The sequence below is a fragment of the Budorcas taxicolor genome, chromosome 2, assembly GCF_023091745.1.
Source record: "Budorcas taxicolor isolate Tak-1 chromosome 2, Takin1.1, whole genome shotgun sequence".
Taxonomy (NCBI): Eukaryota; Metazoa; Chordata; class Mammalia; order Artiodactyla; family Bovidae; genus Budorcas; species Budorcas taxicolor.
The window spans coordinates 73,342,565-73,360,115 of NC_068911.1; the positions used below are offsets into that span (position 1 = coordinate 73,342,565).

Consider the following 17,551-nt stretch of genomic DNA (forward strand, 5'->3'; position numbering starts at 1 on the left):
TGGGTTCCACTACTCAATTTTTGATTATTTTAAGCAAATAGAAAACTCATCAAAATAAGCAGCTGAATAATGCTTCAAATTTAATCTATGCAAAGAAATAACAGGTAGTTTATCATGAGTTATAATGTAAAGGCAGAAGGTCAATGTAAATATTGTTCTCAACATTTCTGTTTACCTGTTTGACTAACTTAGACTATTTAATTTTCATTTTTGAGACATTAGAAGCCGAGAAAAAAATATACCAGTGGGATTTTCTAGAAACATGTCAAAATGCTCCAATAAGTTAATACACTGATATGCTTTCAGGATGATTTTCAAAACATTTCAAAATTACCATTCTTGATGAGTAATAAAAACAAATATACCACCAAAGAGGGCGGGTGTGTGTGTTTTATATTAGCACTGAAATAAGAGCATTTCAGCCAGACAGGATTTATCCTTGACTGATAGTAGTATTACCTGCTCAGATCTGTTCTGGTGTTGGTATTGGTACTGAGTGAAGGTATTAGAGGAAGAAGCAATTTTGTCCTTCTCAAATTGTTTCTTCACTCTGGCCAAACCACCAGGCACTGTGCACATTTCTGATTCTTCCAGCATCTAAAACAAATTAAGAAAAAGGAAAATTCAACTTTACATCATCTCAGGGTAGGATTCTCAAGCTATTAAAAAAAAAATCATTGACAGTTATTAATGGGTGGTATAATAGAAAGACAGTAACATAAAAAATTATTTCAGAAGACCTTTATTACAGAAAACCTTAATAAAAATAATCTATCCATGATGGTGTCTCATGTGTCAGTCTTGTGATATAAAGTTAGAAGAATCTTCAAAATATTGAGTTAATTTTCTTTATCTCAGATTTTGATGTCTGGAGATTAGACCTGTTAGAATGTATTTCTCTCATACTACATAAACTAGCCAGATATTAGAACAATGGATTAAATTTTAATCCATAATAAAGTTGTTATTAAAATCCCAAATGTCTAGATAGGTAACACACCATTAACAATATTAAAAAAGAAATTTGACTTATTCCAAAATGTACTTAAATCATTAAGGATAAACAAAATAGCTTTGGAGTTCTTTTAAGGGAGCATATTTTTAATCATATGAAAAAATATTAAAGTTAATTAAAATAACCACTATTTAATACATAGTGCTGAGTGATTTTCTTCTATATATTTACATATATTTTTTCACTTGATGCTTCTCCATATTCTGTGAGATATGAACATTTATCATCCTCACTTTAAAATGAGGAAATTGAGGTTTGGGGAAGTAAGACATCTTGTTAAATTCTCACAACTAGGGTGTGAGTGTGGGAGCTGGAGTTTGAAACCATATCTGCCTGTCTTAATCACAGCTGTCTGTCTTAACACTAGCCTTCAAAAAATAGGCAGAAAAACAGATACTCCCAGATGGATGTATCCTAGGACTCAGCTCTTAGCCTTGGTATATGAGACTCTGGGTTGGGTGGGAGGGTCTAAGTTTAGAAAGATCCTGGTCTATCACTGGCAGTTTACGGATGAGAAAGCTCATTCTAGTAGGAGTCACTTGGAACAACCTGAACAACTTTGAGAAGTTGTCTCAGATACTCTGTCCCTGTGGGAAGCTCAGTAACTCGACGGCTTTGGTTTTGACGATTCAGCATATTCCGCAGCCCAGCAGGCACTCAAGCCCAGGTGGGATGACAACTGTTAAGCAAACAGGCCCCAGGCCAACCCACTCTCCTCTAGGATGTGTCCCAGTATGAGACTGGGAGGAGATTCAGTGACACTTCATGCACAGAAGGTCTCCTGAGGTCTGGCCCAGTCCTGACATAAGCCTGGAAGACTTGAAACCTGAGAGTATCTGGATACTTGTGAGCTGAGGTTCCCTGGACTGTGGATTCTTACGATCCTGAAATCCTGACTGAAATAGTTTCTCAAAGAAGTACTAAAAGTACAACACTATATTGAGGTTTTCTATACTCTAAAATGGGTTTCCAGAGGTGGCACAGTGGTAAAGAATCCACCTGCCAATGTAGGAGACACAAGAGACCTGGGTTTGATCCCTGGGTCAGGAAAATCCCCTGGTGGAGTAAACGGTAACTCACTCTAGTATTCTTGCCTGGGATATCCCATGGACAGAGTAGCCTGGCGGGCTACAGTCCGTGGGGTCACAAAGAGTTGGACAGGACTGACCATGCATGCATGCCCACACGCAGGCAATACTCTAAAATACTGGAGATGAAATTAATATTCAGGATTGTCTGAATTACTGGCAGATACTCAAGTGGTTGCTTTATCAAGTTTATAACCTTTCCCCAGTTACAGGGCCTGCCAAATATTTAAGAATAGCACATTAGCTCAATGGAAAGAAGGGATACATTCTATCAAACTGTAACAAACTTCACACATAAATCCTGGTCAATTACTATCACTTGATACATGTTAAAATCATAAGAAGTTATGGCATCTCTTTTGAAATTTAAGATAAAGAAAGGGAAGGGTAAATTAAGGCTACAGTACTTCTCTTATCCCCTCTATCATTTAACTTATGTAAATGACCTTTTTCATGTATGCTGCTGCTGCTAAGTCGCTTCAGTCGTGTCCGACACTGTGGGACCCCATAGATGGCAGCCCACCAGGCTCCACCGTCCCTGGGATTCTCCAGGCAAGAACACTGGAGTGGGTTGCCATTTCCTTCTCCAATGCATGAAAGTAAAAAGTGAAAGTGAAGTTGCTCAGTCGTGTCCGACTCTTAGCGACCCCATGGACTGCAGCCTACCAGGCTCCTCTGTCCACGGGATTTTCCAGGCAAGAGTACTGGAGTGGGGTGCCATTGCCTTCTCTGATCATTTATAGATAATATATAAATATCAAATTACAGAAATCAAGCCAAATTTTGTTAAGAAAGTTACCTTTTCCAACAACTATAAACAATGTCCAAATGATGTACAAATTAATCCGGTAGGTCTGATTAATTATGCTAATGAATGGATACTTCCTGGTATGTGTGTTTGCACAAAAATATCAGTTCTTACGCTGAATAGACTGCCTCTTATCTACTAAATGAATTAGAAAAAAATGAATATATCCATTAATTTCCTTTAGCATCGTGCTTTGGAATTAGACCATGTTACACACGCAACAATGCATACAGTTTGTTGATATTTTCTAGTAATACAACCCAGTACTCCTGATGCCACTTGCTGGGCTAAGGCGGAAAGCCCTTTGAGCTATAGTTCAGTTAGTAGGAGTGAAAAGGTTTTTTTGTTTAGTTCAGCTTGTAAGTGCAAGTTTACCTATGTAAGATGGCAGGACTTACTCAAGAAGCAGCCTGTGACTATGAGCTGGAGAGATGTTTCTTTGCTTAGACTGAAATCATTATGCCTTGGTTACCACCATGTACTGACATCCCAACTACTCCATGTAATTGTCAATGACCATGTAACTTAGATTGCTTTGCATTGAACCTTTTAAAAAAATGTTTATCCTTATTCTATGTTTCCTATTCTTGGGCACAGCAATAAGATTTGGAATTTAATGGGTACACCAATAAAATTATTCTATTAACAAGTCAGTTTAAATACCTAACACAAAATCTACCTAATGTTATTTTAATAGTAAGTTAATTTAAATATATAACACTTCAACCTAGGCAAGTATATTACATAGAGAATCAGCAATTTTGTTTAAAAGAATTGTTCTTGGTTTCTAGAGCATAATAGAAATAACATAATTTGGGGAGTAGGACAAACAGTGATTCTAATCCCATGTATGAGCCTTAAAACCTTGGGCTAGAGTTCCTTAATCTCAGTTTTATTTCTTATAAACTGGGGGGGGGAGGGGGAGCAACATATTTCTCACAGATTTTTAGCAAGTGTTAAAAAAGAAGATAAAGGAAATAAAATTGCACAGCACAAAATGTGTTGCTTTGTTGCTTAATAAATGTTACTTCTCCTTTCTCCTCTAGGGGGCTTCTGTAGACTGATGCTTTTTCACAGGCAGGCCTTTCCTTTGATGGTGGTGGTGGTGTAGTCCCTAAGTCGTGCTGGACTCTTGAGCCCCCATGGACTGCAGCCTGCCAGGCTCCTCTGCCCATGGGATTCTCCAGGCAAGAATACTGGAGTGGGTTGCCATTTCCTTCTCCAGGGGATCTTCCTGACCCAGGGATTGAACCCCGGTATCCTTTGCAGGCAGATCCTTTACCAACTGAGCTCTGAGGGAAGCCCCAGCCTTTCCTTTATGTTCAACAAGATACCACCTGGCTGATTCTAGGACAAAGAAAAACTGATCTAGGACAAAGAAACTATCTCAGTGTAATTCAAATATAATGGATTCAGTTTGGGGCCACATCAATGACTTCCAAATTCTGCACATAAAATATTTGGTTTATTTATGTAGACAACACTTGGTTATAAGTAGTTTCCATGCTTTTTTGATTAAACAAACATTTGATGCAATTGACCAAATGAGGCAGTTATTTTGCTGTATCTTAGATATTTATCAGGATTTCTCTGAGATAATATATGTGCTCATTTTTCTCAAAATATTAGCTTAGGGGCAAACCAAACAATAGGGCACTTTTTGGGCCAATATGCATTCCTGTATAAGAAGAGGCAGTTGAATATAGTTAAGAGAGTACTGGAGTCAAGAGACTTTGAATCTAGTCTGGCTTCGTTGCTATCTAGTTACATGACCTCCCATAAATCGCTGTCCCTCAGTTAGTTTTATCTGTACATGGGCAGGAAAGACAGGGACTATTAAATTCCTTTTACATAGACTTTCTTCAGAATAGCACTGAAATTAAAAATTTTTTATATTAAATAGTGAGAAATTGTTTCCCATGTGCTTGATTTAAATGTTTTCCTTTTAACATTAAATACAAATCATGCCTTGTACACATATGTTTTATGGTATATTATCCTCGTGCCTAGCAAGATAAAAGTCTTCCTAGATAAAAGATGGCTTAGTAAATAGCTAGTCTTTATTTAGGTATTTTCAAAGTCAGCTTGTTTCCCCAAGAAACATTCTTCCAATTTATTATCTAACTTGTGGTGAAATTGCTTAATGATCCAGCAGGGGGTGCTATGTAAGAAGACTGGCAGGAGGTGCTGGAGGGATACTATTTGTTTTGGAAGTATTTAGATATTTCTCTACATTCATTCAACATCTATGCTGCGTCTAAAATGTATTTTAATTACTATGTAAAATCTTAAATGTCATCTAGAATTGCAATATTGTTAATGAGTTTGGCACAGTCATTCTTGTCGCTGAATAATTTGTAAAGAAAAACGCCGCTTCACAGTAGCTATTTTAGAATACCATCCTTCTTGGCTATTCTGTTTCTCTTGTGGATAAATGAACATCTTTGCTAATTTGGAGATTATAATTATAAAAGAATATCCTTACAGTCCATTAAAGCTTCTACTAATAAAATGACTTCTCAAATCCTGCGGCTTGCAGGCCGCAGAATATGGAGCCCAACAAACTCTTTTGAATATGACTTTATTATGCATTGGCTCTAAATATCGCTGGTCTTACTGAATCCTGCTCTTTCCTATAATCATAAGTGGTTTAGCAGAGTGCCTACATTGCTAATCTCCCTCATTTCTATGTTGATTAAGCTACTCGTAATGGATTTAGTGCATACAGAAAAATGAAAAAAGCAAAAGAAATTATATTGCCAGTGAATTTAAATTAACTATACATGTGAACAAGGAGGATGGGAGGCAGACCCACATGATTAAGATTTTGAAATTAATTCCCCACCTTCCTGAGGAGAATAGCTATAGGTTAAATGATAATTGGGGCAATAATAACATATTTATACAGTGCCTTATGGCTTACATGTAAATTATCTCTTTGACTCTTCACAGAGACCCTCTGCAGTAGATGGTTTTTCCCATTTTTCAGTTAAGGAAACTGAAGTTCAGAGAGGGGTTAAGATAGGAGCCCAAGTTTATACAAATGTTAAGTGGCAGCATGCATGCTAAGTGGCTTTAGTCATGTCTGACTTTTTGTGACCGTAGGGGCTGTAGCCTGACAGGCTCCTCTGTCGGTAGGATTCTTCATGCAAAAATACTGGAGTGGATTGCCATGCCCTCCTCTAGGGTATCTGCCTGACCCAGGGATTAAGCCTTAGTCCCTTATGTCTCCTGCACCGGCAGGCAGGTTCTTTACCACTAGTGCCACCTGGGAAGCCCCAGTAAGTGGCAGAGCTGAAGCTTAATTTCAGATACCCTGAATTTGATACACATTTTTGCTGTTTTCTCTACTTTATCCAATTGTCCAGTAGTATTCTTATATTGCCATGTAAAGAAGGCATGTGAAAGGCAATCAGCCGGCCTAATGCAGGAGCACCAGGAGCAGCTTACATTGGCGGAGAAGCTGTGGCAGTCGCCCCTGGAAACAGCTGCCTGGTACCTCGCCATCCGTTCCTTCAAGGACACCACTTCTTGGAGGTCTGACACACTCTTGCTCTGCGCGGCAGTGTCTTCTGCAAATCCACTCGCAGGCTTAGTAGGGCCAGCAGTCACTAAAAACAAACGTAGCATGCTCAGATATGATTCAGGTTTTGAAAAGAAAATAACATCATCTTAGGAACAGTGAAGGCACTTAAAACATCTGGTTTTGAAAAGCAGACTGTAATATACCACAGTATTTCCCATGTTTCACAGGCACCTTCTTTTTTTAAAACCTTCAAGCAAAGCTACAAAATGCCAATAGAGAAGCATCTGCTTATGCAAACAGCAAATGAAAATACTGCCCCACTTTCCTGCCATTATTCCGATAAACAGTAAGTATTTATTAAGAGATACATAATGTTAATGAAACTCCTGAAGCACTATGTGTTGGATTTATGCTAAATGCTATACAAGCGTAATCTCATTTACTTCTCTAACAACCTCATGAAGTATGTTCCATTATTTTCTAAAATTTATAGATAAAGAAAATGGAGAATCAGAGTAATTAAAAAACTTTCCCATGATCACACAATTAGTAAGTGTCAGATTTGGTGGTTTGACTAAATCTTTAGCAAGTCTAAAAATTGCTCTTTGCCTGTTACCTTACCCTTCAACCCTCAAGGAGATAGATCTGGAAAGATCTATTGAGATAGATCTAAAGTATGTGAATGCTATGAGAATTATAGACTGGAGTTTTTCCTTTAATTTCACAGAGGCATGTGTTACATAAGACAGAATTAATAGTTCCCTTTAAAAATAAGTTTTGCCAGTCATTCCAGATCACCTGATACTTTCCCATGAAAGCCATCTACCTGACAAAAATACAGGGCATTAGATATTACATATTTGCAAACAGAGCAAAAGCCTGATTGCATGATCACAGAATAACGGATGTTGGAAGCAGAAACGTCTTAGAGATACCGTAGTCTCATCTGGTCTAATCGATTCCTTTTAGGCATAAGGAAACGCATCTACATGTTTCCTGATGTGAAAGGAATATAAGGACCCTCCCTGGTGAGTGTGATTCTCCATGTTTATTTTAATACAGGTGCCAGAGTTGATTTCAAAACTAGTTTTTGTTATTTAATTCAGCGTTCTTTGCTGCTATCACTCTGTTTGTTTGTTTACTATTTACTCTTTAAAAATTGTAATTCCAAAATCATTTCAAGGGCTCCTTCTGGGGCCAACCAGTGAATGGTGTGTGTGTGTGTTTTGATATGTTCATCACTCATTCATACACCCCTGTCTTTCTCCTTAGGGCTGTTGTTTTCTGCACTCATAGGGTAGTGGTCTTTGGTGTGCTTTGTTATTTGAATTGGTTTACCAACACTGACTCAAAGCCCCAGACAACCCCAGTTAACAGACCACCAAGGTGTTTCCTCCCTGCCCTGGTCCCCTATCTTCTCACCGTGTCTCTACACTGAACCATCTTAGTACGTTGTTTGTTTTTTCCATCAGCTACTTGAAAGTTTATGTACACACAGCAATTTGAGAATAATATGCGTGACCCAGGAGAGATTAAAAATCATTTGTAGTTTGACTCCGTATTTTGTAGTTTGACTCCGTATTTGGCTTTCCTTAAGGACTTCTTGTTATATTAAATTATAGGTATATTTTAAAGTTTTAATTTTTTTATATTTTATTTCACACATATCAAAAAGAAACAAAATATAAAGGAATAAGACATTGTATCATATGCATGCTGTGATTGTATAACCTGATATATTCACAATAAATGTGAATTAGTTTTAAAAATTCACCTGTCTTCTGAAAACTCTATATATCCACACAAAAGTATAACTCCTCCAGATAATCCTGATAAAAAGAGATTCACACAAACTACTGAAAGTCTTTCACATGCAGAAGAAAATATGTCTTTATTTTTCTCTGTGCATTGTCTATTTGTACAGATGAATTCTGATTATGTTCAGCCATACTCCTCTTGTTGTAAATGGTCACTATATAAATTTTATTGAACATGAACCACTAAAGTTTTTCCACATTATGATATAAATTTCATTTTGTACATTATTCATAAAATATGTCATTCTTATATCAGTCTTAACAGAAAGTCAGTAGTTTATTTTTGCAAAAATTTACAGAGTATTTACTTTCCAAATACTTCAATTTTTATCCTACATACTGGGAAATGCCTAAGATTATTAATGGTCAGGAAATCAGTTGCCTGAGTATTAGAGAGATTTGGCTTCCATTGCCTTGTGGCTTTTTCTTCTGATCACAGAAAAGACATTATGTTTTAATCTCCCTGTTTCTCTCTCTCTCTCTTCCTCTCTTTTCCCCATCAGTGACTCTGCCTACACAGGCAGGGTAGTGGAGTAGAAAACCTACCTGGAGCAAATAAATTGTGTCCATGTTGTTTTTTAACCTCCTAAGTCAATGTCTTTTAATATCCTCATTTGAAAAACAAGGTGATGCTTCCTGTTGAATGTACTGTGAGGCAGCACACCCATTTGTTCCTATCCTAATGTTGATGACACCTGATGTAAATTTGTAAGGTTCGTAAAACAGTCTCTTTTTTTTCTTTTTGAAGGATAATTGCTTTACAGAATTTTGCTGTTTTCTGTCAAACCTCAACATTAATCAGCCATAGGTATACATATATCCCCTCCCTTTTGAAACTCCCTCCCATCTCCCTCCCCATCCCACCCCTCTAGGTTGATACAGAGTCCCTGTTTGAGTTTCCTGACCTATACAGCAAATTCCCATTGGCTACCTATTTTACATATGGTAATGTAAGTTTGCATGTTATTCTTTCCATATATCTCACCCTCTCCTCCCCTCTCCCAATGTCCATAAGTCTATTCTCTGTGTCTGTTTCTCTATCACTGCCCTGTAAATAAACTCTTCAGTACCATTCTTGCAGATTCTGTATATGTGCATTAGAATACAATATTTATCTTTCTCTTTCTGACTCACTTCACTCTGTATAATAGGTTCTAGGTTCGTCCACCTCATCAGAACTGACTCAAATGCATTCCTTTTTATGGCCACTGTGTTTGTATCACAGCTTCTTTATCCATTCATCTATTGATAAACATTGAGGTTGCTTCCATATTCTAGCTATTGTAAATAGTGCTGCAGTGAACAATGGGATACATGTGTCTTTTTCAATTTTGGTTTCCTCAGGGTATATGCCTAGGAGTGGGATTGCTGGGTCATATGGTGGTTTTATTCCTAGGTTTTAAAGGAATCTCCATTCCATCTTCCATAGTGGAAGATGTATCAATTTACATTCCCATCAACAGCGCAAGAGTGTTCCCTTTTCTCCACACCCTCTCCAGCGTTTATTGTTTGTAGACTTTTTGATGAGGGCCATTCTGACTGGTGTGAGGTGATATCTCATTGTAGCTTTGATTTGCATTTCCCTAATAATAAGCGATGTTGAGCATCTTTTCATGCATTTGTTAGCCATCTGTAAGGACAGTCCCTTTCTTAGTGATGTGTGGCAAAGAAGATAGGAACATTGGTTGTCTGACCTCATGATATTCTCTTTCAGAATATGACTGACATTAGAAACAGGGTTAACTGAGTTTAGGGAAACTTTAAAGAGAAAGGTAACACAGAACAAAGTGGGTGTAAGACAGACTCAAAGATATCCTGTACAACACAGGGAACATAGCCAATATTTTGTAATAACTGTAAATGGAAGATAACCCTTAAAAATTAAATAATTTTTAAAAACATTACTAATAATTGACTGGAAACTAAAGATGCTATTGTCATAAAATACTTGTAGAAAATAGGGAATAATAGGGAAAAATAGGGAATAATAGGACCTGTAAGTATTCTAATGGAAACCAGAGTGTGGAGGACCATGCCATAAGGCTACAGTGGTCTGTGAAAAAGAGGAAAGGAAAATAAAATTTTACATGACTATTTCTGATAAAAAGCATTATAAATATTTACATCACAAAACCATTGTACTAGAAGTTATTTGTTTCTGGGATTTAGAGGTAATTCACTGTGCAGATGAGTAAATAAACTTTTTTAACAGTTCAATGAATTCTCTCAAATCTCCAGTTAATGAGTTCTCCAGCCCAGCCTAGAATCTATTGTAATCCTATATATAGAATATTTTATTTGCTGATAAGAAACTACTTGCTAATCCACCCCCAAATTAATTCTTTCTGTAATAGAATATATCCTGTAAAGCAGAAAGAGCATACAGGGAAGCACTTGGAAAGAATATACACCACTAACAAATCTAAGCTGTTATCATGAGACTATTAGAAACCAAGGGTAAGCATGCATTTTCAAAGAATTCTGAGGTTCTTAGGGGAAAGATTTCTATTATTATCTTTTGTAATATAAGAAGTTATATACTCCAGTTAGACCCAATTTATGTCCACTTCCTATTTTCTTAAATCATGAGAGAGTGTGTCTCTATTTTCCTTGAGCCTCAAACATGTGCTTTTCTTCTGCAGGTTTTAAAAATGAAGAAACTGACTAAACCAATGGATCAATCAAGCAAATTTACCTAGGTTGCAAAGTTTATTATGCTTCCTTGAATTTTACTTCCTGTGGAAAGTCCTTGTTTAAGGAATTTTTAAAAAAGCAAAGTAGTACAAGATAAGGCAGAATGCCCTGATTTTGTTGAGCAATTATTCATCTGCATGTAATCAGTCACAGAAGGGTTTGCATAGTCAGCCTTCTGTGTTTTCTTGGAGGTGATAATAGTTTTAAGATATCAGATATACAAAATGATGAGGAATAGTCAATGTTTTGAATACACATTGAAAATTTCTCGTAATTTCACAATTTCTGTTATCAGTGAAAGAATTCTTAGAAATATGCAGAGACTAATATCAAGAGGCATTTCAAAAGGGTCACTGAGACATTTGCCATGAACTAGTCTTCAAATTAGCTGTTCAGGAATTTTCAAATTTGCAATTCAGTTTTTTTATTTTATAAATGATATGTTCCTAGAGCATTAAAAAATGACAAATCTATCCTTATTTCTCATTAAACAAATGTCTAAAAGCTGAAATAACAAGTTATAAATATAATTAATGACTTGGAAATAAAGGTTAATGTCTAGATACATAGTGGTAGGCTCAGTGTATTGCTTCAAAATACTGTCAAAGTCATAAAAGTGTTTATTTAGAAAACACCTAATGTGGCAGGATTTGCATGACCAAGTGCTTTGTCATGATCTTATTTCTAAAGCAAGATTCAATCTCAACACATTTTCTAAATTTAAATATGTCTTATTATTTTCAAAATACGAGAGGCCCATTCCCAAATTGTAGTTGTGGGTAAAGTTTTATGGAAAAGATGATTATGTCAATGGATGTTGTTGGATGAAAGACTGATATTGAACACCAGGAGCTTTAAAACTGGCTTGCACAAGGATGGTGTAAATTTTTGTGAGTCACCTCTTTACTTCTCCCTTTTGCCTGCACAATATGAGCTATGTGAAATAAAGTAAAAAATACTTTGACCTCTTTATTTCACTAAGAGACTGTTTGCTAGAGTCTGAGTTGTGAAGCTGATATTTGGTCTCTCTGATTTAGAGCACAGGTATAAGCAGAGGTGTTTCTGATTTCCTAGCTGTGGTGAAATCAGAAGGAAAGTTATCAAAGGTGGGAAAAGAATTAAAGGTATAAAAGTTTTTTAGAAGAATTAAAGCACACATTGAAGGCAGTTAATAGAGTTACTGTATGTTGCAGAGGGCTCCCTGGGTAGCTCAGATGGTAAAAAATCTGCCTGCAATGCAGGAGACCTGGATTCGATCCCTGGGTCCAAAAGATCCCCTAGAGAAGGGAATGGCTTCCCACTCCAGTGTTCTTGCCTGGAGAATTCCATGGACAGAAAAGCCTGGCGAGCTACAGTACATGGTGTCACAAAGAGTTGGACATGACTGAGCGACTTTCTTTTTCATATGCTGCAGAAGAGAAAAACCAATAGCGAAATACCAATGACAATGTGAAAGACGATGACAAAGATAGAGAAAAGACAGCAAAAGTCAAAATGCTACTACAAGATAGTAGCATTTCAGTAGGAAGGTGGAGGAATGAGCAGAACAAATGAAAAATAGATTTTTTGCTGAAAATAGAAATATTTGCTGAAAATAAAAGTTGGGCATTGATAGATTTAAAATATTTACCATAATCCAGGATAAAAAGTAATTCTAAAACACCAATAGTAAATCCTGGTAAAACATTTCAGAATCAAGGAAAAGAAATTATCCAGACAGATGAAGGATTTCTGTGATGATGAGGCAAAATTCAGGATGTGTTCTTTTTAACACTGAACACTAAAAGCAGTTAGAGAAATGATTACTGAAATTTTAGTTTCAGTACAGAACTAGAGTTTCTGTGAATTCGAGTCTATGTGAATTCAAGACTCTGAGAACTAGGGTCTATGTGAATTCAAGAGTCTATGCGAATTCAAAACTCTGAGAACTACAGTCTATGTGAATTCAAGTTGGTATTCATGTGAAAAGTCAATAAAAATCAAAACACAATCCTTTTAACAAGTCAGCCAAAAAGAAAACAAAGAGACTTAACAAAATAAAATGGAATAGTGTAAAACCAAATGTAAATAAACATGTGCCAAACTTCACCTAAAAGACAAAGACAAATATTAATAAGTCCAATCATATGCCACCTGCAAGACAAAATTTAAAAAGAAAATATTGGGCAAGAAATTGCCAGGCAAAAATAAATGAAGAGGAGTTATCGTGGCTATATTCCTTTCATGCAGTAGCATTAAAAACAAAAATATATCCAATGAAATAGAGAGCTATTCTATAAATAGAAGATGCTACCCCACTATGAAGCTATAGCAACAATGGGCTTCTGCATGCTGACTAGCATAGAACAGAAACATATAAAGGTCATCTGTAACAAAAAGGAGAATTTTTATATAATTTTTGTGAATATAATTGCTGTAGATCACTTAATATTTTTCCATCTTTGCCATATGAAACTTCAGAAATAAATTAGCTGAATTATACTTTAATAAGGTTTATTTTAATGTCATTTATGTATCTTTTATTATTAAACAAATACCAATTATAATAAACATGACATATTCACTATGCTCCAGAGCCTCCAGTCTAACTGGTAAGAGAGACAGGCAATTTTAGCCCAGAGCTAAAATTTATGGTTTTCCATCAGGTTGAGTTGGGAGCCCCTGGGATGGGGCGAACCTAATCTACCTGGGTGTGTCATTGCGTTGTGTCAGGAAGGCATCCTGAGAAGTGGAACATCTGCACTGAAACAAGAAAGAGTTGGCATGTGACCGCGTGGAAGAGAAGAAGATGCAGAAAAGGAAGGAAACAGCAGCATTCCCAACAAATCGTGTTGGGAAAATCAGGCAATGCTTTTGAGGAAAACATTAAGAGTTTCTCACCGCATGTTAAAGCCAGGAAAATATTTAGAAAACACCTAATGTGACCAGAGTCACACCACCAAGTGCTTTGTTGTGATCTTACTTCTAAAGCAAGACTTAAGTGATTTTTAAAATGATGAAATTTCCTTAGAGAGATATAGCTAACTCATAAAATGAGTTCCGTTGGACATTCTCAGCATAAAAATTCAAGGTGACAAAATCTTTCCAAATATGTAGTGAGACAAAAGGAAACTGGAGGACAGACAAGTATAATAAATAGGCTGAAGTGTTAATTTTCTAATTATTTTCTGACATTATTGAAAAGACAAATAAATGACTCAAAGGAATGATTCACAAGCAAAAAAAAACAATAGAAAATATGTATAAAGTGCTTTCTACATGTCAGACATTAGTCTTTTTAATGCTCTCAACTGCCGTATGAGGTAGTGACTATATTTATTTTTAATCTCCATTTTACAGATAAGGAAACAGAGACATGGAAAGACTGTCAAACTTGTTCAAGATCAGGTGGCTAGGAAGCTTCAGAGCTGGAAAGGAAGCTAGACAATCTGGCTCTGGGTTCTGTGACTTAAGTACAATTCTATGCTATATCTCAAGAAGTACAAGTGTCCAAAAACCAAAAGACACACCCAAACAATTACCTTCCCAAGGAAAGAAATGAAGTAAAATTCAAACAACATAATAATGTCATTTTTTTTTTTGCTAACTGACTCACTGCATATGCAATAAAAACATATAAAATAAATAGACCTAGAAAACTGATCTGATGTATAATTATGAGTCAAAAGAGATTCTAAGGTTTAATAGTAATTTGAATTCTCAGGCAGAGAAATAAGAATTTAAAGATTTTTTTATTAGAAATTTTCTAAACTCAATTTAAGAAGCCTTTATTTAGTCCAGACTAAAAGCTAGGCAGAGAATGAGCTGAAGTGTCACGAAAGTCCGCAAAGCTGATACAAATACAGATGTCATCAGCTTCAAGAAGGCAAGTGTACTTCTGGAGACGTATCAATAGCTTTGCTATTATATTCTGGATGCATTCTAAAGAAGTCAACTACTCAGAAAATTGACTTAGAGCTAAATTGGGAGAATGATGAACTAAATTCCATAAAATCTAAATATATGATTTACAACCCAGCTCAAATTTGTGTACAGCAGATCAAATCTATGGACATACCATAGACTCAGAGCCATTAGCATGAATAAATTTTCTATAATTCTTAATATTTGCATATCCCTCAGCTAATAATAAAATTCATCCCTTTTAAGCATTCAGAATGCTGCTGCCAAGTCAAATTTGTACTCAATTTGAGTTTTATATATTTTACCCTCATTTGAATATTATAAAACCAAGAAATAGGTGGAGAATAAAATGAAAGAGCAAGTGTATAGCAAATCTTGCATTAATTTACAGTGTTTCAAAAAAACATGGAGAAGAAGGGCAGAGAGTTAACTGAGTAAAAGTGTTTGACGTGACGGCACAAAAGGCATGCTGTGGCATATGAACCCAGTAAATCAGATTCCACCTTTAAGACCAACCTCCCTTTGGCCCCATTCCCCCCAGAAGCATTGTGTTGTGTGTCCTCTAGTCGCCTGTCCACACTCTATTCATTCATGTGATTTGCACGATTTATACATTAACAAGAACAGATCATCTCTCAGGGTAATAAAAAGGATTGGTTCTTGCTTTCTTAGTAAATCTTCCCTAACCACTATTCTCCTTATTCAGGTACTAGAAGAGATCCTACACATCCAGTTGCCTCATAGAGGAGAAAGACAAGGTTTAGCAATGCGGTAAACAAAGCATAGGTTCTCAAAAGATGTGTACATCCTTATCCCCCAAATCTGTGAGTGTGTGTGTGTGTGTGTGTGCGTGTTATGCGTTATGAGCAGTTATGTCTGACTCATTGCGACCCTATGGACTATAGCCCGCCAGGCTCCTCTGTCCATGGGGTTCTCTAGGCATGAATACTGGAGTGGGTTGCCATTTCCTTGTTCGGGGGATCTCCCTGATCCAGGGATCGAACCTGTGTCTCTTGCTTTTCTTTCATTGGCAGGTGGGTTCTTTACCACTGCACCACTGAGAAGCCCCAGAATCCGTGAATATGGTATTTAATTGGGTTGACCAAAAGTTCATTCAGATTTTCCTGCAAGATCTTACAGAAAATCTTGAATGTACTTTCTGGTTAACCCAATACATGAGAAAGGGGACTTTGCAGATGTGATTAAATGAAGAATTTTAAGGTGGGAAGATTATCCAGGATTGTCCAGGTGGGTTCAATGTAGTCACAAGGTTTCACATGAGGGAAAGAGAGGCAGGAGAGTCAGAGTCAGAAAGGAGAGACACTGACAGAGGTGAGAGAGGGGGAAAAAGGTGAAGAAGGAGAAGAAAAGGAGGAGGGAGAAGTGGAGGAGGAAGGAGAAGAGGAAGAGGAGTGAGAGGGAGGGGAGCGGAGGAGGAGGAGGAGGAGAGTGGGGTGGGGGGGAGAGAGAGAGAGAGATGTAACACAAAACCTAAGCTACGGGCTTTGAAAGCAGAGGAAAAATTCCATGAGTCAAAGAATGCAGGTAGATTCTAAAAGCTTCAAAAGGTAAGCTCCCCCATAGAACTTCTAGGAGGAGGGGGGGGTCCCAGGCAACACTGTGATGCTGATCCAGTGAAACTTGTTTTGGACCTCCAGAACTGTAATAGAATGGATTTGTGCTACTGTAAGCACAACTGTATGTATTAATAACTGTTTGCATTAATTTGTTACAGCAGCAATAGAAAACTAATACAAGCCTCCACTGTACACGTACGTGCACCACACCAAGTCGGAAATCACTACACAGTCGGTTCTTTTAATGGCATATTTCAGTTCTAGCTGCCCCAAATTTTATAGATTTATATACACAAACCACGCTCTGTTGGAAACATCTTTGAATTTCTTTGTGCCTCAAGGAATAAATGTCTACCTGCTCATAGATAAGACTTAGTATAAAAGTCCACTTAGATTCTAATCTCTCTGGGTAACAGAACTGCCATTTCTAACTGCAATAACAACTTCTTTCTAGACTTGTCTTCTCTTTTCTGCAGCCCCTGGCATCTCATAAGAAGTTCTCCTGGTACAAGAGCAGTTATAAATGTATAGAATTTAGACGGAAATTAAATAATCATTCGTGCTTAATATTGCTAGTTTGGACATATTTGAAAATTCAGTCATATTGCTATTAAATATGTTAAACTGATTGCTAAAAGTATTGGCCAGTTAAAAAATCAATAATTGAATTAAATGACTTAAATTTCTTTGAAGTGGTCAAATAACTTGAAAGTATTAAATGCCTATAGATGATGCATACTTTTACAAAATAAGTCTTGTTAGATATTTCCCTAACACAATGAGACTTATATTGCATTACAACAATAACTACTTGTTAATGAGTATCAGTTATGTGTTAGCCATTTTACATGTATATTCTTACACATCATTTTATGTCTAATTCTTATAACAACTCTACCTGATGGGTGGTTTTATTTCCAGTTTACTAATGGCAAAAGTAACATTTAAAAAGATAAAATCATACAGTAAGGAGCTGAGCTTGAAAAAGTTCAGGTATTTCTGAGTACAAAGCTATTTAACTCTGCACAGTCTTTTATGTAAGTATTTTTCATTAACATATAACATTATAAAGTGAGCTTTTAAAGGGTATGAATCTCCCTTTCTGCTTCCTAAACATCTACAC

The 17,551-nt window shown here is 36.5% G+C and overlaps 1 protein-coding gene across 2 annotated transcripts in view; it reads right to left on the reverse strand.

Moving 5' to 3' along the window:
• XIRP2 (xin actin binding repeat containing 2) overlaps positions 1–17,551 on the reverse strand; it is a 345,439-nt gene that overhangs the window by 40,426 nt on the left and 287,462 nt on the right. For both annotated transcript variants that reach the window (XM_052657157.1, XM_052657166.1), the window contains 2 exons: positions 6,362–6,522; positions 460–597 (listed from right to left, as the gene is read on the reverse strand). In XM_052657157.1, the coding sequence (XP_052513117.1) occupies positions 460–597; positions 6,362–6,522 (299 nt within the window). The remainder of the gene's footprint in view (positions 1–459; positions 598–6,361; positions 6,523–17,551) is intronic.